The sequence below is a fragment of the Leptodactylus fuscus genome, chromosome 6 (assembly GCF_031893055.1).
Source record: "Leptodactylus fuscus isolate aLepFus1 chromosome 6, aLepFus1.hap2, whole genome shotgun sequence".
Taxonomy (NCBI): Eukaryota; Metazoa; Chordata; class Amphibia; order Anura; family Leptodactylidae; genus Leptodactylus; species Leptodactylus fuscus.
In genome coordinates this window covers 84,084,190-84,110,193 of record NC_134270.1, presented here as the reverse complement: position 1 = coordinate 84,110,193, position 26,004 = coordinate 84,084,190, and the positions used below count along the sequence as shown (strand labels likewise).

General features: G+C 44.8%; 1 protein-coding gene across 1 annotated transcript in view; it reads right to left on the bottom strand.

Annotated features, from left to right (window-relative positions):
- PRKCG (protein kinase C gamma) overlaps positions 1-25,689 on the bottom strand; it is a 448,854-nt gene extending 423,165 nt beyond the window's left edge. Inside the window, exon 1 of the mRNA XM_075276786.1 lies at positions 25,204-25,689. Within this exon, the coding sequence (XP_075132887.1) occupies positions 25,204-25,373 (170 nt within the window). The 5' untranslated portion in view covers positions 25,374-25,689. The remainder of the gene's footprint in view (positions 1-25,203) is intronic.
- Between the last annotated feature and the right edge of the window lie 315 nt (positions 25,690-26,004).

The window sequence follows — 26,004 nt, the reverse complement described above, 5'->3', positions numbered from 1 at the left end:
GCGAGAATTTTTAACCCTTGAGTGTTGCATTTATTTAGTTTCCAGAAATGAAATCGCAACTGATAGAGAAGTTAAAAATGAAAATTTTACAGATTTGCCATTTCAGTGTGCAACATGTTGTGCCCGACTTATGTCAGCAGAGACACTCCAAAAACTGTTAAACGGGTATCCCAGGCACAACAGCTTTTAGAGCGTTCATCTCTGATACAAGGTGGGCACAACATATTACGCACTGAAAGGACGTATTCCTGGAAAAATGGTCATTTTCACCTCTCACAATCCACTACAGTTATAGTTATATATATAAAGTTATAGCAACACTTGGGGGTTAAAAATGCTGTCTGTACCCCTGGATAAATCCTTCAGGGGTGTAGTTTCCAAAATAAGGTAATTTATCAGGGGATTCCAAATTACTGGCGTTTCAGCTCTACAAAAGTGTCATGGCATCCAAAAACCAAACCGTCTGTGCTCCAAAAACCAAATGACCCTTCTTCCCTTCTGTGTCCGGCTGTGCCCTAGTATCAGTTTATACCCACATATGACATTATGTCCGTTAACTGCAGTTTGGACGTACAGCAGGGTGCAGAAGGGAAGGAGCGCTATGCGGCTTTTGGAGTACAGATTCAGATGTTTGGTATCTGGACGCCATGTCATGTTTGTAGAGCCTGTAAGGTACCAGAAAAGTGGATTCCATGGGGTACCAGGAGTGACCCCATTTTGAAAACTGCACCCCTCAAAGAATTTATCAGGGGGTGTGGTGAGTATTAGTATCCCGGACGTGACTGCACAGCGGATGGCGAAGAGGGAATGTATAAGCTGTGCGGAGGACATTGCAAACACCAAATTCCCTACTATGTCCCCGTAGCTCCTATGATTGGGGGAGTCACTCTGGGGGTCACTTTAGGGGTCACTTCTGGTGTCTGTTCCCTCATAAGCTGTAAATCTGGGGTGTCCCCTGATATCCGCTCACACAGCTTATATATTCCCTACATGACGCACCCAGTTGTGTTCTAATAATTTGGCGATTTTTGAGGGTTTTTGTCTTCACATTGTGAGATGCTATATTTTCTTTATGTTTCTGGTGACGCGGCCATATAAGGGCTTATTCTTTGCGGGATGAGATGCATTTCGTAATGACACCATTTTTGGGTGTCTACATCTTATTGAATACATTTTATTAACCCTTTTTTGCTGGATTTAAAAAAAAAAAATCAATCCTGGCATTGAGTTTTACTTTTTTAATTTTGCGCCATGCAGCGTACAGTATAAGTAACATGTTCCCTTTATTCTGCGGGTCGGTACGGTTACGGCGATACCTCATTTATAGTATTTTTTTATGTGTTACTAGTTCTGCAGAGGAAAAACACATTTGGGGACATAAATCAATGTTTTTTGCATCGCATCTTCTAAGAGGTGTAACATTTTTATTTTTCGGTTGACAGAGTTGGTTGAGGGCTTATTTTTTGCGGGACAACCTGCGCTTTTTATTGGTACTGTTGTCGGATGCATATGACTTTTTGATCACTTTTTATAGCATATTTTGTATGGTGAGATGGCGAAAAATCATTACTTCCGGCGAGTTTTTTCCGTTTTTTTTTTCCGGCGTTCGCCGTGTACATTAAATATTATTTCAGTTTTATTGTACAGATTGTTACGGACGCGACAATACCAAATATGCATTGTTTTTATTACTTTTGAGTTCTTTTTTTATATAATTCATTTTCTATTGAGAAAAAGGGATTTTTGGGCTTTATAACTTTATTAATTTTTTTCATACACTTCATTTTATTTTTTTTACATTTTTTTTTACTTTTTCATGTGTCCATTTAGGACACTTCAATCAGCAATACTTTGCTGATATAGAATGCCATGTGAGACACAGCCTGCAGGTGTCCCACATGGCATTCCGTAGCAGGATGTCAGGCTGTGTAGACGCACAGCCTGACATCAGAAGGTCCTGGCAGGATCACCAGGTATGTGGGGGCTCCGGGCAGTCTGGGGTCACTGGCCAGACCCCAGACTACCTTTTACTGCTATCGGCACCCTCCGATCTCGCCGCGGGGGGTGCCGATCAGCTTCAATTGTCGGCGGATGCCTTTCGATCGCGCCGTGATGTTTCACGGCGCGATCGAAAGGGTTAAAACTTCCAGTCGGACTCAGTTCCGACTGGACGTTATGGAGGAAGGGGTTAGGTGTTAGTAACACCTAACCCCTGTCCCCCCCGCACCCCTCCCCCCGCCAGAAAGGTACCTAAAGGCCGGACGTATTTCGGCAATAGTCCGGTCTTTAGGTACCAGCACATGAGGCCGTAAATTTACGTACGGCGGTCCTCATGTGGTTAAGCCAGTAATCAGCAGGATCAGTGCTGTACTGTACTGTATCAGTACTGTATTTCCATGATAGCTATTCTATTGTCATCTTAATCTTTTTTTCGCCTTTTTTTCTCATACCCTTGGTGCCAGTTGTATCTCTTTCCTGGCATGATTCACTAATCAGGCATAAGCAGTTGATGAATTCCATGCACATATCCTTGCCATGTGTCTTGCACCTTTTTTTTTTTTTTTTTTTTTTTTTTTTTTTCTTGCTCCTATGTAATAAATAAGGTGCAGACACAGAACAGAATTGTATTTTAAGAAGCCAAAACAAGTGACTTCTCTGGATCTTCAAATCCATTCAGCTTGCCCAATGAGGAGAGCTCCTCTGAATTTTCTGTCTTTAAACAAACTTTGGCCACTAAAGCCAAGATGAAAAAGAATTTTGTAAAACTCTGGTAACTTTACATAGTTTATTGTTTTAGTTATGCTTATGCAATTGTGTCCAGTAGTATGCACTGTTTATGTGACTTCCTGAGTGGAGTGATTTTGCACCTATTTATAAAAGGTGCAAATAATAAATCCGGAGAATACATATTCACCTAGGCAGCGATGCCAAAATCACAAAGTGGCGAATAGGGAATTCTCACAAAGAAAAAAAGGTGCAAATGCTCATAATGCCTTTTTTTTTTTTTTTTTCCTGGGCGCCCTCATGTGTGGCAGCCTTTGTTTTCAGCTGCTACAAATGAAATTGATATTCTCTCTCCTTTCCTATCTTACACTCCTTGTCTATCACTATAAGGAACATCAGTATGCTGGATCTGCTGGACTGAAATTGCAGCAGAACACTTTTTTTCAAAGGAATCTTTTGAACCTTTGTTTGTGTGGGACAATGTATTCACACACACAGGGGAGGCTTGTGTACACAAAGCAGGCCTTGTTACAGCTTATGGCTGCAGACATGCCACAGGACAGCAAGCATGGTCTCATCATCCCACATGAGCTAAGAAGAAAACTCAGGCGAGCCGGTGTGTCAAAACAGGAAAGGAAAAATCGCAACAAGCATGTGATTCCGGCTATCATTATGGGGAATGTGAGATCAATTGTGAATAAGATGGATGAACTGACAGCACTGACCAGACATCAACAGGAGTTTTGTGAGTGCAGTATGATGCTATTTACAGAGACTTGGCTTACTGAAATCACTCCGGACACACTTGCCTCCTTGGCGGGCTTCAAACTTCTTCGTGCAGACAGGACGCTGGAGAGCGGTAAGCGCAAGGGAGGAAGGATCGCAATATTTGTGAATGAGAGATTGTGTAATCCAGGACATGTTGTAGTTAAGAAACAATTGTGTGGAAAGGATATTGAACTGCTAGCCGTGAGCATGAGACCTTATCACCTGCCAAGGGAACTCTCACATGTTATCGTACTAGCTGCATATGTCCCCCCCCCCCTCCTCTGCTAAAGCTGATGCTGCCTGTGAAGTCCTCCATGCGGTTCTGAGTGATCTGCAATCATTTCACCCCCTTGCCCTGCTCCTAGTGTCTGGAGACTTCAACCATGTCTCTCCAGCATCCACTCTACCAGGCTTCACACAGTATGTAACCTGCCATACAAGAGACAGCAAAATGCTGGACTTGCTCTTTGCCAATGTAAGGGATGCATATAACTCATCTGCCCTACCACCCCTAGGCAGATCAGATCACAACCTGGTACATCTGCGACCCACATACATTCCACTGGTGCGCAGAGAACCGGCGGTTACCCGTACAGTGAAGATTTGGTCAGAGGGAAGTGTCGAGTCTCTAAAGGACTTTTTTAATATAACTCTATGGGAAGTGTTTCAAGACTCATTTCCAAAGGACATTGAGGGACTCACACACTGCATAACAGACTACATTAATTTCTGTGTGGACAGCACGGTACCAACTAGAAAGGTGAGGTGTTTCTCCAATAACAAACCATGGATCAACTCTGAGATTAAAACTCTTCTTAAGGAGAAAAAGCGAATTTTTAGGTCTGGGGACAGAAATGCCCTGGGGGCGGTGCAGAAACAACTAAGACAACTGATCAGAGAAGGGAAAGCCAACTACAGGTGGAAGATAGAACTACAGATGGGGGAGGGTAGAGTCTCAAAGGTCTGGGACAGTCTGAAGGTGATATCTGGACACAAACAAATGGCAGCTCATCAGATAGAAGGTGACAGGAAGTGGCTTAATGAGCTTAATCTATTCTTCAATAGATTTGACTACAAACCAACTCCCCCCCCCCCCCAGGCAACCCCCCTCCCCTCACACACCAAGACCCAACCCCCACCGACTGGCAGTAAATTGCAATCCGAATGTCTGATCCTCAAGGAGTCTCTGGTGTGTCGGGAATTCAAGAGGATTAAGGCAGACAAGGCCGGAGGGCCCGATGGGATAAGCGCAAGAGTTCTTAAAATGTGCAGTGACCAGCTGTGTGGTATTATTACACACATGTACAATATGAGTCTAAAGCTCGGAGTGGTACCTCAACTGTGGAAAACATCTTGTGTGGTACCAGTCCCAAAGAAACCCAACCCGATGGACTACAATGACTACCGACCTGTAGCACTGACATCCCACCTGATGAAGGTCCTAGAGAGACTGGTCCTGACACACCTACGCCCCCTAGTGAGCTCCGCTCTGGACCCTCTCCAGTTTGCCTACCGGCCGGGCATTGGGGTAGGTGATGCCATCATCCACCTTCTTCATAGAGCTCTCTCTCTCACCTGGAGAAACCCGGGAACACTGTGAGAATAATGTTCTTTGATTTCTTCAGTGCGTTCAACACCATTCAGCCAGGGCTACTGAGGGAGAAGCTGAACCTTGGTGGAGTGGACCATCACCTGTCCAACTGGATCCTAGACTACCTGACAAACCGCCCTCAGTATGTGAGAGCCCAGGACTGTGTGTCTGACACTGTGATCTGTAGTACGGGGGCACCACAAGGTACAGTTCTTGCCCCTTTTCTCTTCACACTGTACACTGCTGACTTTAGGCACAACTCCTCCAGCTGTTACTTACAGAAGTACTCCGATGACTCTGCTATAGTAGACCTTATCACTGATGGCGACGATAGGGAATACAGAGACTTAAACCTGGACTTTGTTGAATGGTGCCAGCAGAACCATCTCAGGATTAATGCTGGGAAGACCAAGGAGATGGTGGTGAACTTTGGGAAACGGAGGAGTGCTCCGACCCCGGTGGAGATCCAAGGAACATGTATTGAGATGGTCAGGACCTATAAGTATCTGGGTGTGCTCCTCAATAATAAACTAGACTGGGCTGACCACCTGGAGGCGCTGCACAGAAAGGGCCACAGCAGAGGAGGCTGCTCAGGAGGCTGAGGGCCTTCGGAGTCCAGGGGACACTTCTTAGGGCCTTCTTCAACTCTGTGGTTGCCTCAGCCATCTTTTTCGGTGTGGCCTTCTGGGGGAGCAGTATATCAACCAGGGACAGAAATAGACTTGACAGGCTGATCAGGAGGGCCAGCTCTGTCCTGGGGAGCCCCTTGGACCCAGAACAGGTGGTGGGTGACAGAAGGATACTGTCCGTGGTGACCTCCATGCGGGAGAACAAATCCCACCCCATGTATGGGACCCTGATGGGACTTGGCAGCACTGTAAGTGACCGTCTGCTTCACCCCAAGTGTGAGAAGGAGCGCTATCGCAAGTCCTTCCTTCCAACCGCGACCAGGCTGTATAATCTACATCAGACCAAGCGAAGATCACTCCGCACAGAGAACTAATGATTATGAATGTCCTCCTTCTTTCTTCTCTGTTCCTTAGCTGCTCTGTTCCTTAGGACTCCTAGTATATCTTTCTCAGCATATGTGTGTCTACTACTTCTGCAATATTTACTGTGTATTATCATGTATCTGTATTACTATGCAGCTGAAACATACTGAAATTTCCCCACTGTGGGACTATTAAAGCATTATCTTATCTTATCTTATCTTATAAATCTGGCGTAACAGCGAAAAAAGTGTTCACTCCAAAACTAGGCACAAACACATTGATAAATGTGCCCCACTAAATCTATGTTTGTAAAAAAAAAAAAAAAAAGCTAGTTATACATTACTTTTTAAGGAAATTTTCACTTCTGGTTTAGCATAAAGCAGATCAAACCAAAAATATTTTTGTCTGAAACAGCGAACTGAAACGAAAGTGAACTTTGAAAGGTTTACTCATCTCTACTTACAAAGCTCCATAACTTTTCACCAAAGGCTTACTTATTTTGCTTATTCTGAAAAGAATGTATTAAAATACTCTGGCTTCCTGAGTAGTAGATGGGAGTCCATCTTGACTATAACCATGTACCCACTTTCACACATGGAGTACTTGAGGGGATAATAACACTCCTTGACGAGTGGGCACCTTTGCAGGTGTATGGAGACTTACACTAGGGGATTATGGGGAATATGCAAATCTGTTTCCCAGGATGTAATTAGGAAAACAGTGCCTCTGTACGCCCCCTTATCATGCATGACTTTTTCAATAAGCCTAATAACATAATGCGAGGTTATTGCCAAACCAGTATACCCATTCCAAAAGGAGCAGAATCACAGCTGGGATTCTGTTTTTTGGAATGGATATACTAGTTTGGCAATAACTCTGCATCATGTTATTAGTCTTATTGAAAAAGTCATGCATGATGTTAAGGCAGCGTACAGAGGCACTGTTTTCCTAATTACATCCTGGGAAATAGATTTGGATATTCCACATGGAGTATTTGTAAGCTACAAACAAGAGTGAACCTGTACACAAAAAAGCTATAATAGAAAGATATATCTGGAACCACTTCTTGTTTTATGTTAGAAATGCTAATACAAAATTCGTACGAAATACTCACCATGTGAAAGTAAACTAAGGATAAGTTCACATGGTAATTTTTTATTTTTTTGGCAACTTTTTAAGTGCTTTTGAAATGTAGAGAAAACATATTTTTTTAATTTTTACTAGGGAATAGAGATGAGCGAACAGTGTTCTATCGAACTCATGTTCGATCGGATATTAGGCTGTTCGGCATGTTCGAATCGAATCGAACACCGCGTGGTAAAGTGCGCCATTACTCGATTCCCCTCCCACCTTCCCTGGCGCCTTTTTTGCTCCAATAACAGCGCAGGGTAGGTGGGACAGGAACTACGACACCGGTGACGTTGAGAAAAGTAGGCAAAACCCATTGGCTGCCGAAAACATGTGACCTCTAATTTAAAAGCACAGCGCCGCCCAGCTTCGCGTCATTCTGAGCTTGCAATTCACCGAGGACGGAGGTTTCCGTCCAGCTAGCTAGGGCTTAGATTCTGGGTAGGCAGGGACAGGCTAGGATAGGAAGGAGAAGACAACCACAACAGCTCTTGTAAGAGCTAAATTCCAGGGAGAAGCTCGTCAGTGTAACGTGGCACTGACGGGCTCAATTGCCGCAACCCAGCTTTCCCAGGATCCTGAATGGAATACACTGTCAGTGTATTCCCGTATACCCGATATATACCCCCGATACCCGTTCCAACGGTGTGCCCCCCCACCTTCACCCCAGAAATACCCTGCAAGTCCCCTAGCAATAGAATTGGGGCTATATACACCCCCTATTTTTGCTACTGCCATATAGTGCCATTGTCTCACTGGGAATTCAAAGAATATATTAGGCTTACATATAACTTCAATTCCAGGGAGAAGCTTGTCAGTGTAACGTGGCACTGACGGGCTCAATCGCCGCAACCCAGCTTTCCCAGGATCCTGAATGGAACACACTGACAGTGTATTCCCGTATACCCCATATATACACCCCAAATCACCGTTCCAACGGTGTGCCCCCCCACCTTCACCTCAGAAATACCCTGCAAGTCCCCTAGCAATAGAATTGGGGCTATATACACCCACAATTTTTGCTACTGGTATATAGTGCCATTGTCTGACTGGGAATTCAAAGAATATATTGGGGTTACGTGCACCCACAATTTTTACTACTGGTATACAGTGCCATTGTCTGACTGGGAATTCAAAGAATATATTGGGGTTACGTGCACCCACAATTTTTACTACTGGTATACAGTGCCATTGTCTGACTGGGAATTCAAAGAATATATTGGGGTTACAAATACCCTCATTTCTTGCTACTGCCATATAGTGCCATTGTCTGACTGGTAATTCAAAGAATATATTGGGGTTACGTGCACCCACAATTTTTACTACTGGTATACAGTACCAGTTTCTGACTGGGAATTCAAAGAATATATTGGGGTTACAAATACCCTCATTTCTTGCTACTGCCATATAGTGCCAGTTTCTGACTGGTAATTCAAAGAATATATTGGGGTTACGTGCACCCACAATTTTTACTACTGGTATACAGTGCCAGTTTCTGACTGGGAATTCAAAGAATATATTGGGGTTACAAATACCCTCATTTCTTGCTACTGCCATATAGTGCCAGTTTCTGACTGGTAATTCAAAGAATATATTGGGGTTACGTGCACCCACAATTTTTACTACTGGTATACAGTGCCATTGTCTGACTGGGAATTCAAAGAATATATTGGGGTTATAAATACCCTCATTTCTTGCTACTGCCATATAGTGCCAGTTTCTGACTGGGAATTCAAAGAATATATTGGGGTTACGTGCACCCACAATTTTTACTACTGGTATACAGTGCCATTGTCTGACTGGGAATTCAAAGAATATATTGGGGTTATAAATACCCTCATTTCTTGCTACTGGTATATAGTGCCATTGTCTGACTGGGAATTCAAAGAATATATTGGGGTTACGTGCACCCACAATTTTTACTACTGGTATACAGTGCCATTGTCTGACTGGGAATTCAAAGAATATATTGGGGTTACGTGCACCCACAATTTTTACTACTGGTATACAGTGCCAGTTTCTGACTGGGAATTCAAAGAATATATTGGGGTTACAAATACCCTCATTTCTTGCTACTGCCATATAGTGCCAGTTTCTGACTGGTAATTCAAAGAATATATTGGGGTTACGTGCACCCACAATTTTTACTACTGGTATACAGTGCCAGTTTCTGACTGGGAATTCAAAGAATATATTGGGGTTACAAATACCCTCATTTCTTGCTACTGCCATATAGTGCCAGTTTCTGACTGGTAATTCAAAGAATATATTGGGGTTACGTGCACCCACAATTTTTACTACTGGTATACAGTGCCATTGTCTGACTGGGAATTCAAAGAATATATTGGGGTTATAAATACCCTCATTTCTTGCTACTGGTATATAGTGCCATTGTCTGACTGGGAATTCAAAGAATATATTGGGGTTACGTGCACCCACAATTTTTACTACTGGTATACAGTGCCAGTTTCTGACTGGGAATTCAAAGAATATATTGGGGTTACGTGCACCCACAATTTTTACTACTGGTATATAGTGCCATTGTCTGACTGGGAATTCAAAGAATATATTGGGGTTACGTGCACCCACAATTTTTACTACTGGTATACAGTGCCAGTTTCTGACTGGGAATTCAAAGAATATATTGGGGTTACAAATACCCTCATTTCTTGCTACTGCCATATAGTGCCAGTTTCTGACTGGTAATTCAAAGAATATATTGGGGTTACGTGCACCCACAATTTTTACTACTGGTATACAGTGCCAGTTTCTGACTGGGAATTCAAAGAATATATTGGGGTTACGTGCACCCACAATTTTTACTACTGGTATATAGTGCCATTGTCTGACTGGGAATTCAAAGAATATATTGGGGTTACGTGCACCCACAATTTTTACTACTGGTATACAGTGCCAGTTTCTGACTGGGAATTCAAAGAATATATTGGGGTTACAAATACCCTCATTTCTTGCTACTGCCATATAGTGCCAGTTTCTGACTGGTAATTCAAAGAATATATTGGGGTTACGTGCACCCACAATTTTTACTACTGGTATACAGTGCCATTGTCTGACTGGGAATTCAAAGAATATATTGGGGTTATAAATACCCTCATTTCTTGCTACTGGTATATAGTGCCATTGTCTGACTGGGAATTCAAAGAATATATTGGGGTTACGTGCACCCACAATTTTTACTACTGGTATACAGTGCCAGTTTCTGACTGGGAATTCAAAGAATATATTGGGGTTACAAATACCCTCATTTCTTGCTACTGCCATATAGTGCCAGTTTCTGACTGGTAATTCAAAGAATATATTGGGGTTACGTGCACCCACAATTTTTACTACTGGTATACAGTGCCATTGTCTGACTGGGAATTCAAAGAATATATTGGGGTTATAAATACCCTCATTTCTTGCTACTGGTATATAGTGCCATTGTCTGACTGGGAATTCAAAGAATATATTGGGGTTACGTGCACCCACAATTTTTACTACTGGTATACAGTGCCAGTTTCTGACTGGGAATTCAAAGAATATATTGGGGTTACAAATACCCTCATTTCTTGCTACTGCCATATAGTGCCAGTTTCTGACTGGTAATTCAAAGAATATATTGGGGTTACGTGCACCCACAATTTTTACTACTGGTATACAGTGCCATTGTCTGACTGGGAATTCAAAGAATATATTGGGGTTATAAATACCCTCATTTCTTGCTACTGGTATATAGTGCCATTGTCTGACTGGGAATTCAAAGAATATATTGGGGTTACGTGCACCCACAATTTTTACTACTGGTATACAGTGCCAGTTTCTGACTGGGAATTCAAAGAATATATTGGGGTTACAAATACCCTCATTTCTTGCTACTGCCATATAGTGCCAGTTTCTGACTGGTAATTCAAAGAATATATTGGGGTTACGTGCACCCACAATTTTTACTACTGGTATATAGTGCCATTGTCTGACTGGGAATTCAAAGAATATATTGGGGTTACGTGCACCCACAATTTTTGCTACTGGTATATAGTGCCAATTTCTAACTGGGAATTCAAAATGCGCAAGGCTCCCGGAAAGGGACGTGGACGAGGCCGTGGGCGAGGTCGGGGGAATGGTTCTGGGGAGCAAGGTAGCAGTGAAGCCACAGGGCGTCCCGTGCCTACTCCTGTGGGGCAGCAAGCATTGCGCCACTCCACAGTGCCAGGGTTGCTTGCCACATTAACTAAACTGCAGGGTACAAACCTTAGTAGGCCCGAGAACCAGGAACAGGTCTTGCAATGGCTGTCAGAGAACGCTTACAGCACATTGTCCAGCAGCCAGTCAGACTCTGCCTCCTCTCCTCCTATTACCCAACAGTCTTGTCCTCCTTCCTCCCAAAATTCCCAAGCTTCACAGAACAATAACCCCAACTGTCCCTGCTCCCCAGAGCTGTTCTCCGCTCCTTTCATTGTCCCTCAACCTGCCTCTCCACGTCACGATTCCACGAACCTAACAGAGGAGCATCTGTGTCCAGATGCTCAAACACTAGAGTCTCCTCCATCTCCGTTCGATTTGGTGGTGGATGACCAGCAACCCACCCTCATCGACGACGATGTGACGCAGTTGCCGTCAGGGCATCCAGTTGACCGGCGCATTGTGCGGGAGGAGGAGATGAGACAGGAGTTGGAAGAGGAAGTGGTGGATGATGAGGACACTGACCCGACCTGGACAGGGGGGATGTCAAGCGGGGAAAGTAGTGTGGATGTTGAGGCAAGTGCAGCACCAAAAAGGGTAGCTAGAGGCAGAGGCAGAGGTCAGCAGCTTAGGCGAAGCCAGGCCACACCCGGAATCTCCCAAGATGTTCCAGTTCGTACCCAGCCCCGAAAAACTCCCACCTCGAGGGCACGTTTCTCGAAGGTGTGGAGTTTTTTCAAGGAATGCGCCGAGGACAGATATAGTGTTGTCTGCACAATTTGCCTCTCGAAATTGATTAGGGGCTCTGAGAAGAGCAACCTGTCCACCACTTCAATGCGCCGTCATTTGGAATCCAAGCACTGGAATCAGTGGCAGGCAGCAACGGCAGGACAAAGGCCGCCTGCCGTTCACGCCACTGCCACTGCCTCTGCCACTGCCTCTGCCTCTGCCACTGCTGACTGTGCTGGCGATGCACTCCAGAGGACGAGCCAGGACACCACTTCATCTGCCTCCGCCACTTTGTTGACTTCTCCCTCATCCTCCCCTGTTCCTGTCTTATCTCCTTCTCCTGCACCATCAAAGGCACCATCAGGCGCTTCTTTACAACAACCCACCATCTCTCAGACATTGGAGCGGCGGCAGAAATACACTGCTAACCACCCACACGCGCAAGCCTTGAACGCCAACATCGCTAAACTGCTGGCCCAGGAGATATTGGCGTTCCGGCTTGTTGAAACTCCCGCCTTCCTGGACCTGATGGCAACTGCGGCACCTCGCTATGCCGTCCCTAGCCGTCACTACTTCTCCCGGTGTGCCGTCCCCGCCTTGCACCAGCACGTGTCACTCAACATCAGGCGGGCCCTTAGTTCCGCGCTTTGCACAAAGGTCCACTTGACCACCGACGCGTGGACAAGTGCATGCGGACAGGGACGCTACATTTCACTGACGGCACACTGGGTGAATGTAGTTGAGGCTGGGACTGCTTCCCAAAATGGCCCGGTGTACCTCGTCTCCCCGCCTAACATTCCTGGCAGGGACACGAGAAGAACACCCCCCTCCTCCTCCTCCTCTACCGCCTCCTCCTCCGCCACCGCCTCCTCCTCCGCTGTTAGATTGACCCCAGCTACGAGTTGGAAACGTTGCAGCACTGGCGTTGGTAGACGTCAGCAGGCTGTGCTGAAGCTGATCAGCTTGGGGGACAGACAGCACACTGCCTCCGAGGTGAGGGATGCCCTCCTCGATGAGACGGCAATATGGTTTGAGCCGCTGCACCTGGGCCCAGGCATGGTCGTTTGTGATAACGGCCGGAACCTGGTAGCAGCTCTGGAGCTTGCCGGACTCCAACATGTTCCATGCCTGGCCCACGTCTTCAACCTAGTGGTGCAACGTTTCCTAAAGAGCTACCCCAATGTTCCAGAGCTACTGGTGAAAGTGCGGCGCATGTGCGCCCACTTTCGCAAGTCGACAGTAGCCGCTGCTAGCTTAAAATCTCTCCAGCAACGCCTGCATGTGCCACAACACCGGCTTTTGTGCGACGTCCCCACACGCTGGAACTCAACGTTTCAGATGTTGAATAGAGTGGTTGAGCAGCAGAGACCTTTGATGGAATACCAGCTACAAAACCCTAGGGTGCCACTAAGTCAGCTGCCTCAGTTTCACATCCATGAGTGGCCATGGATGAGAGACCTTTGTGACATCCTACGGGTCTTTGAGGAGTCCACAAGGAGGGTGAGCTCTGAGGATGCGATGGTGAGCCTTACAATCCCGCTCTTGTGTGTTCTGAGAGAATCCCTGATTGACATCAGGGATAACTCAGATCACACAGAGGAGTTAGGGATAGCATCCGATCCGTCACAGCTGGAGAGTAGGTCCACACATCTGTCCGCTTCACTGCGTTTAATGGAGGAGGAGGAGGAGGAAGAAGAGTTGTCCGATGATGTGATGGTGATACAGGAGGCTTCCGGGCAACTTCGAATCGTCCCATTGTTGCAGCGCGGATGGGTAGACATGGAGGATGAGGAGGAAATGGAGATTGAACTTTCCGGTGGGGCCAGAGGAGTCATGCCAACTAACACTGTGGCAGACATGGCTGAGTTCATGTTGGGGTGCTTTACAACCGACAAGCGTATTGTCAAAATCATGGAGGACAACCAGTACTGGATCTTTGCTATCCTTGACCCCCGGTATAAAAACAACATCTCGTCTTTTATTCCGGTAGAGGGGAGGGCCAATCGCATCAATGCTTGCCACAGGCAATTGGTGCAGAATATGATGGAGATGTTTCCAGCATGTGACGTTGGCGGCAGGGAGGGCAGTTCCTCCAGTAGGCAACCAAGTTCTCACCGGTCCACACAAACGAGAGGCACACTGTCTAAGGTCTGGGACACCTTGATGGCACCCCCCTCGCCAAAGTGCCGCCACGGAGGGTCCTAGTGTCACCAGGCGTGAGAAGTATAGGCGCATGTTGCGGGAATACCTTTCCGACCACAGCCCTGTCCTCTCCGACCCCTCTGCGCCCTACACGTATTGGGTGTCGAAGTTGGACCTGTGGCTTGAACTTGCCCTATATGCCTTGGAGGTGCTGTCCTGTCCTGCCGCCAGCGTCCTATCTGAGAGGGTGTTCAGTGCAGCCGGTGGCATCATCACTGACAAGCGCACCCGTCTGTCAGCTGAGAGTGCCGACCGGCTCACTTTGATAAAAATGAACCACCACTGGATAGAGCCTTCATTTTTGGGCCCACCTGTGTAAAGCACCCCAACATGAAACTCCATGTCTGTACTCAACCTCTCCAATTCCTCCGCATCCTCATACTCATCCACCATAAGCGTTGCACAATTCTGCTAATACTAGGCTCCCTCCACCCTGATTTCCCCCAACTCTGCTGGTTAGAGGCTCCCTCCACCCTGCTTTCCCACAACTCTGCTGGTTAGAGGCTCCCTCCACCCTGATTTCCACCAACTCTGCTGGTTAGAGGCTCCCTCCACCATGAATTGGTCCAAACTGGGGTTTTTAGAGGCTCCCTCCACCATGAATTGGTCCAAACTGGGGTTTTTAGAGGCTACCTCCACCATGAATTGGTCCAAACTGGGCTGTTTAGAGGCTCCCTCCACCATGAATTGGTCCAAACTGGGGTTTTTAGAGGCTCCCTCCATCATGAATTTGCCCAAACTGGCCTGTTTAGAGGCTCCCTCCACCATGAATTGGTCCAAACTGGGGTTTTTAGAGGCTCTCTCCACCATGAATTGGTCCAAACTGGGGTTTTTAGAGGCTCCCTCCACCATGAATTGGTCCAAACTGGGCTGTTTAGAGGCTCCCTCCACCATGAATTGGTCCAAACTGGGGTTTTTAGAGGCTCCCTCCACCATGAATTGGTCCAAACTGGGCTGTTTAGAGGCTCCCTCCACCATGAATTTGCCCAAACTGGGCTGTTTAGAGGCTCCCTCCATCATGAATTGGTCCAAACTGGGGTTTTTAGAGGCTCCCTCCACCATGAATTGGTCCAAACTGGGGTTTTTAGAGGCTCCCTCCACCATGAATTGGTCCAAACTGGGGTTTTTAGAGGCTCCCTCCAATATGAATTTGCCCAAACTGGGCTGTTTAGAGGCTCCCTCCACCATGAATTGGTCCAAACTGGGGTTTTTAGAGGCTCCCTCCACCATGAATTGGTCCAAACTGGGGTTTTTAGAGGCTCCCTCCACCATGAATTTGCCCAAACTGAGCTGTTTAGAGGCTCCCTCCACCATGAATTGGTCCAAACTGGGGTTTTTAGAGGCTTCCTCCACCATGAATTGGTCCAAACTGGGGTTTTTAGAGTCTCCCTCCACCATGAATTGGTCCAAACTGGGGGTTTTAGAGGCTCCCTCCACCATGAATTGGTCCAAACTGGGCTGGTTAGAGGCTCCCTCCACCATGAATTTGCCCAAACTGGGCTGTTTAGAGGCTCCCTCCACCATGAATTGGTCCAAACGGGGGTTTTTAGAGGCTCCCTCCACCATGAATTTGCCCAAACTGGGCTGGTTAGAGGCTCCCTCCACCATGAATTTGCCCAAACTGGGCTGTTTAGAGGCTCCCTCCACCATGAATTGGTCCAAACTGGGCTGTTTAGAGGCTCCCTCCACCATGAATTGGTCCAAACTGGGTTTTTTAGAGGCTCCCTCCACCATGAATTGGTCCAAACTGGGGTTTTTAGAGGCTCCCTCCACCATGAATTGGTCCAAACTGGGCTGTTTAGAGGCTCCCTCCACCATGAATTGGTCCAAACTGGGGTTTTTAGAGGCTCCCTCCACCATGAATTGGTCCAAACTGGGCTGTTTAGAGGCTCCCTCCACCATGAATTGGTCCAAACTGGGGTTTTTAGAGGCTCCCTCCACCATGAATTGGTCCAAACTGGGCTGTTTAGAGGCTCCCTCCACCATGAATTGGTCCAAACTGGGGTTTTTAGAGGCTCCCTCCACCATGAATTGGTCCAAACTGGGCTGTTTAGAGGCTCCCTCCACCATGAATTTGCCCAAACTGGGCTGTTTAGAGGCTCCCTCCACCATGAATTGGTCCAAACTGGGGTTTTTAGAGGCTCCCTCCACCATGAATTGGTCCAAACTGGGGTTTTTAGAGGCTCCCTCCACCATGAATTGGTCCAAACTGGGGTTTTTAGAGGCTCCCTCCACCATGAATTGGTCCAAACTGGGCTGTTTAGAGGCTCCCTCCACCATGAATTGGTCCAAACTGGGGTTTTTAGAAGCTCCCTCCACCATGAATTGGTCCAAACTGGGCTGTTTAGAGGCTCCCTCCACCATGAATTTGCCCAAACTGGGCTGTTTAGAGGCTCCCTCCATCATGAATTGGTCCAAACTGGGGTTTTTAGAGGCTCCCTCCACCATGAATTGGTCCAAACTGGGGTTTTTAGAGGCTACCTCCACCATGAATTGGTCCAAACTGGGCTGTTTAGAGGCTCCCTCCACCATGAATTGGTCCAAACTGGGGTTTTTAGAGGCTCCCTCCACCATGAATTGGTCCAAACTGGGGTTTTTAGAGGCTCCCTCCACCATGAATTGGTCCAAACTGGGGTTTTTAGAGGCTCCCTCCACCATGAATTTGCCCAAACTGGGCTGTTTAGAGGCTCCCTCCACCATGAATTTGCCCAAACTGGGCTGTTTAGAGGCTCCCTCCACCATGAATTGGTCCAAACTGGGGTTTTTAGAGGCTCCCTCCACCATGAATTGGTCCAAACTGGGGTTTTTAGAGGCTCCCTCCACCATGAATTTGCCCAAACTGGGCTGTTTAGAGGCTCCCTCCACCATGAATTTGCCCAAACTGGGCTGTTTAGAGGCTCCCTCCACCATGAATTGGTCCAAACTGGGGTTTTTAGAGGCTCCCTCCACCATGAATTGGTCCAAACTGGGGTTTTTAGAGGCTCCCTCCACCATGAATTTGCCCAAACTGGGCTGGTTAGAGGCTCCCTCCACCATGAATTTGCCCAAACTGGGCTGTTTAGAGGCTCCCTCCACCATGAATTGGTCCAAACTGGGCTGTTTAGAGGCTCCCTCCACCATGAATTGGTCCAAACTGGGTTTTTTAGAGGCTCCCTCCACCATGAATTGGTCCAAACTGGGGTTTTTAGAGGCTCCCTCCACCATGAATTGGTCCAAACTGGGCTGTTTAGAGGCTCCCTCCACCATGAATTGGTCCAAACTGGGGTTTTTAGAGGCTCCCTCCACCATGAATTGGTCCAAACTGGGCTGTTTAGAGGCTCCCTCCACCATGAATTGGTCCAAACTGGGGTTTTTAGAGGCTCCCTCCACCATGAATTGGTCCAAACTGGGCTGTTTAGAGGCTCCCTCCACCATGAATTGGTCCAAACTGGGGTTTTTAGAGGCTCCCTCCACCATGAATTGGTCCAAACTGGGCTGTTTAGAGGCTCCCTCCACCATGAATTGGTCCAAACTGGGCTGTTTAGAGGCTCCCTCCACCATGAATTTGCCCAAACTGGGCTGTTTAGAGGCTCCCTCCATCATGAATTGGTCCAAACTGGGGTTTTTAGAGGCTCCCTCCACCATGAATTGGTCCAAACTGGGGTTTTTAGAGGCTACCTCCACCATGAATTGGTCCAAACTGGGCTGTTTAGAGGCTCCCTCCACCATGAATTGGTCCAAACTGGGGTTTTTAGAGGCTCCCTCCACCATGAATTGGTCCAAACTGGGGTTTTTAGAGGCTCCCTCCACCATGAATTGGTCCAAACTGGGGTTTTTAGAGGCTCCCTCCACCATGAATTTGCCCAAACTGGGCTGTTTAGAGGCTCCCTCCACCATGAATTTGCCCAAACTGGGCTGTTTAGAGGCTCCCTCCACCATGAATTGGTCCAAACTGGGGTTTTTAGAGGCTCCCTCCACCATGAATTGGTCCAAACTGGGGTTTTTAGAGGCTCCCTCCACCATGAATTTGCCCAAACTCTGCTGGTTAGAGGCTCAATCCACCCTGATTTTCAAAACAAATGTTGGTGCCAACCTCAACTTACTACAAGGGCCAAATTCACTGCTGGTGACAAGCTCTCCTCACTGCAAGTGCCAAATACACATGTTTCAAGGTGTTTTCCTACTGTCAGAGAGGTGGTATTGAGTGTGTAAAGTGTGTAGTTGTTAGGCTGTGATGTTGGGGTAATAGAGGGTCTTTGGTGTGTTAGATGCCCCCAGACATGCTTCCCCTGCTGTCCCACTGTCATTCCAGAGGTGTTGGCATCATTTCCTGGGGTGTCATAGTGGACTTGGTGACCCTCCAGACACGGATTTGGGTTTCCCCCTTAACGAGTATCTGTTCCCCATAGACTATAATGGGGTTTGAAACCCATTCGAACACACGAACATTGAGCAGCTGTTCGAATCGAATTTCGAACCTCGAACATTTTAGTGTTCGCTCATCTCTACTAGGGAACTTAATCATGTGATTGCTTCAATACACTGTACTGCTTCTGTATTGTAGTGCATTACACTGGACTATAAAAATGACATGTAACCTATTAGCCATACACAAACAGCATTCTTTAGACCTCCAGCTGTCATGGCAACCCATTGACATCATGTGGTTTTGCCATAGGGTCACCAATAGGATGACACTGAGAGGTTTATTAGTTGATCATAAACCGATTTGTAGAAGTCAATACCAGGCAGCTACAGAGACATACTATGGGGATCTCTTCACTATTAATTCAGGATTCCCTTATTGGTTATTACAAATTAGATTTATGAACCAACCACCCATTTAACTGTCATTCACATTAAGCACTAGAGTGGTGCCGGTAAGATCTGCCATGATGTGGTAGTGAGGCGGTTAGTGAAATGTCTTTTCAGTTCATCCCGTTTTATTTGCACACATATGATATGTAATCTAGAACAATGTAACTAACATCCATCAGTCAACATTCACTTCAGAAAACAGTTGTCACCCATGATAACCCATCAACATGAATGATCCGCCTTTTTGACATATGCAATTGGTGTAACCAAATGTATGCTTTGATGGATGATCACTTCTATGGAAAGTAGAACATCCCATTGTCTTACACCCTCTACCCCTTATGTGATCTGCCAATAATTCGTCAAGGTTGGCGTTTTGGTGTATCCAGTTAATGTTGACATCTGAAGATATAAATTAATCTGTGAACAGTTTCAGGATATTGTATTGGTCGTCATTAGTACAAAGTAAGTACATTATACTCTGAATTATGTTTGATATCATATTGTATTACATTGCATGTAATGGAAAACGCCATGAATCAATAGCTGGAGAGATACCCCTGAACAGCCAATCCTTTAATGCCCTGTGTAACTGAAAAAAAAACGTCATGTTTCTGTAACAAGAGCCCATTCTGAGGAGATGCATTCATTGCTGCCTGGGATTAGTCTCACTACATTACGGGATCTTTGAACTTCAACAAGGGAATAGAAAAATGGCTTTCCAGTAATTGTAATCTCTGATAATCTGCATTCCTATGCTTCATTAACTTCAGTAACAGAAGGCAAGAGATGATATAAAACTCCCGGTATATCACCAGGAGCATCGAGAATTCACTGACAATACATGTTTGACATGGCTATCGTTATTGAGGCAAACAGACAAGCAAATATATAGACAAACAGTAGTAAATGAATGGGATGCAGATGGATGGATGGATGGATGGATGGATAGATGTCCATGCAACACTAATTTTCCCATCAAAATTATTTAAATCGTGACGTAAATCATGTCAAAGACTCCCATAATTAGTGAATACAGTAGAATTTTTTTGTGAAGGCAACAGCCAACGTGTTGAATTTAAGAGTATTCTGGCTTTTATTATGAACAGAAACCACATAATATACATGTAAACAAAATGTAAGGCTGAGGCCCCACGTTGCAGAAATGCAGCTTCTTTTGTTGCAGATCGTGCTGCGGTTTTTTGAGCCAAACCAACAATCACTACAAAAGGAAAGGATAATATAGGAAGCTTTTTATACTTCTACCTTTTGCCGGATCTACTCCTGGATTTGGCTCAAAAAACTGCAACAAAATCTGCAACAAAAAAAGCTGTGCTTAGCTTAAGGCTAAGGCCCCACATTACGGAAACGCACTTTTTTTTTTTTTTTTTTTTCTTTTTGTTGCAGATTTGGTTGTGGGTTTTTTTGAGCCAAAGCCAAGAATGGCTACAAAAGGAATGAGCAATATATAGGAAGGTCTTATATCTAATGTGCAATCCACTCCAGGCATTGGCTCAAAAAACTGCAGCAAAATCTGCAACAAAAAAGGCTGCGTTTCCGCAATGTGGGGCCTTAGCTGTTTTTGTTGCAGTTTTTTGAGCCAAATGCAAGAATGGCTACAAATGGAATGGGAAATGTATAAGAAGTTCTTATACTTCTCCCTTCTGCTCCTGGTTTTGGCTTAAATAACAGCAACAAAATCTTCTACAAAAAATGCTGCATTTCTGCAACGTGGGGCCTCAGCTTAAAGAAGGAATGATTGCAGATTTTGATTCTGAAGTCAGGATACAATAAGGTAGCTGAAATCTACAATACAGCTATAAGGCTACATGCGCATGGGCTGCAAAATGTCTTGAGTTTTGCCCCAGGTTCACTGACACATACATTGACCCATGATAATACATGGGCCGGTAAATTCAAAGACAGAGTTTCACAGCTGAAACTGCTGTGTGAATTGGCCCTTAATCAGGAATCAGTATAAGTAATGCATTTCATTTAAAAAGCCAACCAATATTTTTTGCATTATAAATTTAATTTTTATAAAGATGAATAAGGACTACTAGTATTCAACAATCATGTCATCTGCTCCTTGCAAATGAAAATTCTGTTAATTCCCTGTCAGTCACACAACTTCTAATAGAATCACATTGCTAGATTTCTTTGTATAAATTTTTATGATGTCTGTTCTGCCTGCCATGAACATGAGGTGAATATGATTTCCACTCAAACTGTAAAGCTTGTTTCTAGAATCGCTCCTGGTTGTAAAAGGAAGTGCTCATGATAATAACATTAGACAATTGCTCATAATACAATTCCATCACAGTGGCTCCAATCTGAAGCTTTTCTTTTTAGCAGATCTCCAATTATAAAAGCATCTCTCCATTAGTGAATGATTGGGGTCGCTCAGTGGTAATTACTGATGCCTTACAGCATTAGAGTACTAGGTTCAAATCCCACCAAGCACAAGATCTATAAGGGATTCTTTTCTCGCTGTGTTTGTATGTGTTTCCTCCCACCCTCCAAAGGCAATACAATGGTAGCATAGGGCTAAATAACATTAATCGCACAAGGAACTTTGCAAATATATTAAATAAATATGTCCTTATCCTCTATTCCTTCACTTAGGCTTGGTTCACACCTGCACCGGGTCTCTGCTGGAGAATTCTGTCCCCCATTACACTTTAAAAATGCAGAGAGAAAAGTTTCTGCATTTTTTGCCCTCTTCTGGTGGAAACCTGGCGGACCCTATTACCCCATTAAAGTCCATGGGGTCTGCAGGTTTCCCTGCGTAACCTTTTTAAAATTGAATTAGGTTTCTGTTTCGGAGGTCCCCAAGTGGACCCCAGAACAAAAATATGAAAGCAGGTGTGAACCTAGTGTTAGCTTGTTATCTACATAAAAACTGCCTCACACACAGAAGTCTATGGAGAGAAGAGAAGGCAGTTGCGGCTAGGTAATTAAATTGCCTTATTGTGTGCAGTGATAGTGTTAGCAGTTTTAAAAGAGCTCTAACCCCTCGTTCACATCTGTGCTGGTATTCCATCCAGGGGAGTCCACATGGGGACCCCCCCCCCCCCCCGAATGGAATACCAAGCGCAATTGCAAGCGCTGTGCAATAAAAGCACATGGACCCCATAGACTATAATGGGGTCCATGTGCTTGCCGCACGCTTCCCACAAAAATCATGCGGACAGGAAAGTAGATTATGGGTCCCTTCACATGGCGTAAGCGCACCGCTCGTTTAGACCCGTACACGTGAGCGCTTCAAAACACATCCCATTCACTTCAATGGGAGCGCGCGTAAAGCCGGCTTTACGCGCACTCCCATTGAAGTGAATGGGATGTGTTTTGAAGCGCTCGCGTGTACGGGTCTAAATGAGCGGCTCGCTTACGCCGTGTGAAGGGGCCCTATGAGCTACTTTTCTGTCCGCATATTCTGTGTGGAGATCTGGTGGCAAGCACACGGACCCCATTATAGTCTATGGGGTCCATGTGCTTTTACTGCAAAGCGCTTGCAGTTGCGTTTGGCATTCCGTTCGGGGGGTCCCCATGTGGACTCCCCCAGACAGAATACCAATGCAGATGTGAACGAGAGGTAAGAGATTTCAGCAGCTGCAATTATTTGTGTATTTTTTTTCCAGCAGCATCCTCCTCACGCTCCATCTCCATACGTTATTGTGTGTGATGCTGAGTAAATATAAAAACAAACTCAGCCTTATAAGTGGAGAAGGAAACTTATTTCTTTAATAAGATATATTACAACATTTCTTATATTCACATTTACTACAAATCTATGAAATGTTGTTTTTCAATTGGGGTGCACTTTAAAGTATGAGCATTATGTAGAGAAATCAATATGCTGTCGGAAATAGCCAAGCTGCAAGCATTCACATTCCCCTCCCCAATATCACGGAAATGCTAAAAGTTAATAAAATTATTGATCATGTTCACAATGACACATTTGTAAACATATTGAATAACCCACAGGCAGCCAAGTTTTAATTAATATTTCTAAGCCTTTCATTATATCGTAAATGCCACCCTCCAACTGCCTGCTTTCGAGCCATGAAATAAAATGCATAGACATTTATTGTTTATCCACAATAGAACACCATTGAGTGATATGCCTGAGCATTCACAAGTCTAAAGCTCCAGTGGGGAGTTCCAACCTTGAACAAATCAATAATAGAAATGCCTTGATTTCTAAGACTACCTAGTTATATCAAGCAGACATTTCATAAGCAGCAAACTACCCTCATTGGATTTGTTGAGGATGGGAAAAGGAAATGTCAAACTTAATTCTAACACTCAATATTCACAATCAATTGCATTTCTCAATGGCCTTGGATTTAGATTTGCCATTAGCATATACTACCTGTAGCATGGATTGTGCTGTGCACATATATAAGTGTGACATTTCTTTTAATGTTTGCAATGCTGATTCTCTCCATCTGCACATCAGCTAACCTGTAGTCCTAGGTAAAAGCACAATTTACAGTATTGTGATATCACAATATTTTTTGCTAGAAGACAAACTTGGCTATGTTCCATAAGACAAGCTTAGCACAGCTACAAGTGAAAACTCAGCTCGTCCAAATCTCTAAACTGCTTCACTGACGATAAATAACAGAATTACTCAGTAGTATTGTATTCATTCCTTAAGGGATTACAGCAATAAGATCTGCACTTTGGTGCTAAAATGGTTCTTTCCATCCTAATGTTTCTTTTCTTCTTCTTTTTTTTTTTTCTTAAAACAACAGTAAAATGGCATTAGTGAGCCAGAGAGAGAGCATTAATTGTCATGTTAATGCAGAAGCCAACCTGTTTGAGCCCAGCAAAGTCCAGGCATAAATGCAGCACTAGAAACAGAAGCTTAGGACTATGTAAATAGCTTTTTATCAGCAGCATATGGTTGCTAAGCACTTCATGCAGTAGGTTTCATTCTTGTTTATATCATAATGTCATGTGTATGCTGCAGCTTGAAAGGGAACTAGCTGTGGAATTCCTGTACAGCAGAACCTATAAGATTCTCCATGTACATCGGGTATCGGTTTGCAGACCTGTCATGTGTCAACTCGGTCATAGATGTAACAATGTGTCAAATTCGTCCAGTATTTTGAGGGTACAACTGTCCTAGATTTTTATCATTATCATTATAAAATATTTCCACTTCGCCTTGCGCTAAATTATCATTAGCAAATCGCCTGGTGGGCAAATGCGCGTCCTCATAACGCAGCAGAAATACACATATAAATGAAATAATATATATATCATGTATGTTTTTGCCAATGGCTAAGCCTCAGCATTCAGCCATGGTTTGCAGTTTCGACTGACATGGGTACTCTCACTGATAAACCCCATTGAATGGTCGCTTTAGCGCCATTTTCATCGATGAAACTACGCAAGATCGGTCATGCTTCTTCTTTCCGGTGAGGTGTAAATTCAATTCTGTTCATGGGAAGACCCATACTGTATCAACTACTCTGGTTTCCCTTTAGAAACCATGGGAAGCAGCAGAGTTTTCCTCTGATTCTGCCACAAAACAGTGTCTGAACATACCTCAATAGTTTTACTAGCAATCTGCACAGTTTTGCAGTGTTTGTGGTTTGCACCTTTGCAATAATGATGAAAAAATCTTTCACCTGATTCCATGTTAATGTTTGGTATCATAGATGCAATCATTATTACTAGCAGCAGTATTCATATCACTCATGATACATGTTACTTGTATGGCCAGCTTAAGTGCTACATATACATGACCACACTATGTAAGCAGAATTACAAATGGCCTTATTCAGTACGTAGATGAATACTAATGTTACTAGTTTATATGCAATCTCTTTTGAAGTGGGTGACTTTAACTGGTGATGGGTGACAGCCTTACTTTCTGTGCGGTCTTTCATTGAAAATCTGATCTGTATATATAGAATGTCAAGCCTCATCTGTCTATAAAATTGAACAACACAGCATGAAGTGAGAAAACTGGAAGTGAAGATGATGTGAGTCTTGCATTTAGACACAGCGTATGGTACAATTTTGCTGGCTGAGTGCACAATGCCTGTAAATACAAAAAGTTCCATATAGGAAACTCACCATATGAAATCAGTGCAGTGGCTGCAAAAGGTCGGCTGCTTGAAGAACCTGGCTGTGAACTTGTGACTCTTGACCTCATGTACCAATTTCTGCCTGAGAGCTCCCTTCCTACAAAACAGTGGTTTTACAAAAGGCTGCTCCATGTCGGTGCCAGTGCACACCTGAGCCATCTTGTCCAGGTCTGTTTTTCTGCAACTATCTGTGAGATTTCCAGATTCACCCAATGCCAGAGGATATAGCGAGGAAATAAAGCCTGAACACCTGGCAGAGAGAAAACCACAAGCAGTTCTTTAATAGGTGCCTGTGAAAATGAAGGATGGCAGAGGAGAGAGCTGCATTCAGCTGTGGCTCTGAGCCTCTCACTGAAGATACTTGCTGTAACTGTAGGGCAGTCGTCACCGCACGCACTGGAATAATGTGTGTGTGAGTGTATGTGTGTGTGTGTGTGTGTGTGTGTGTGTGTGGAGAGAGACACTGGATGATGCTATCTTCAGGAGCCTAAGAGATAGAGATGGCAGATCTTCAATATATCCTTCAAAAGGAAGGACTTTTCTCTGTCTACTAGGAACAAACTAGGGGAGTTTCTTAAAGGAAAACATTAGAATTGGTTGGTTACGCAATAAATAAAAACAACTTTCATGTGGTTATAGGCATAATAATTCCCCTCTGATTTCTCTAATAATAATCCTCGATAATGTCTGTCCTATGAAAACAACCTAATGCAATCTAAGTATAGTAGCCAATAAAAAAAAAATGCTTGCAATATCTTTGGTTATTGAATGCTAAAGATGTAGCAGAGAT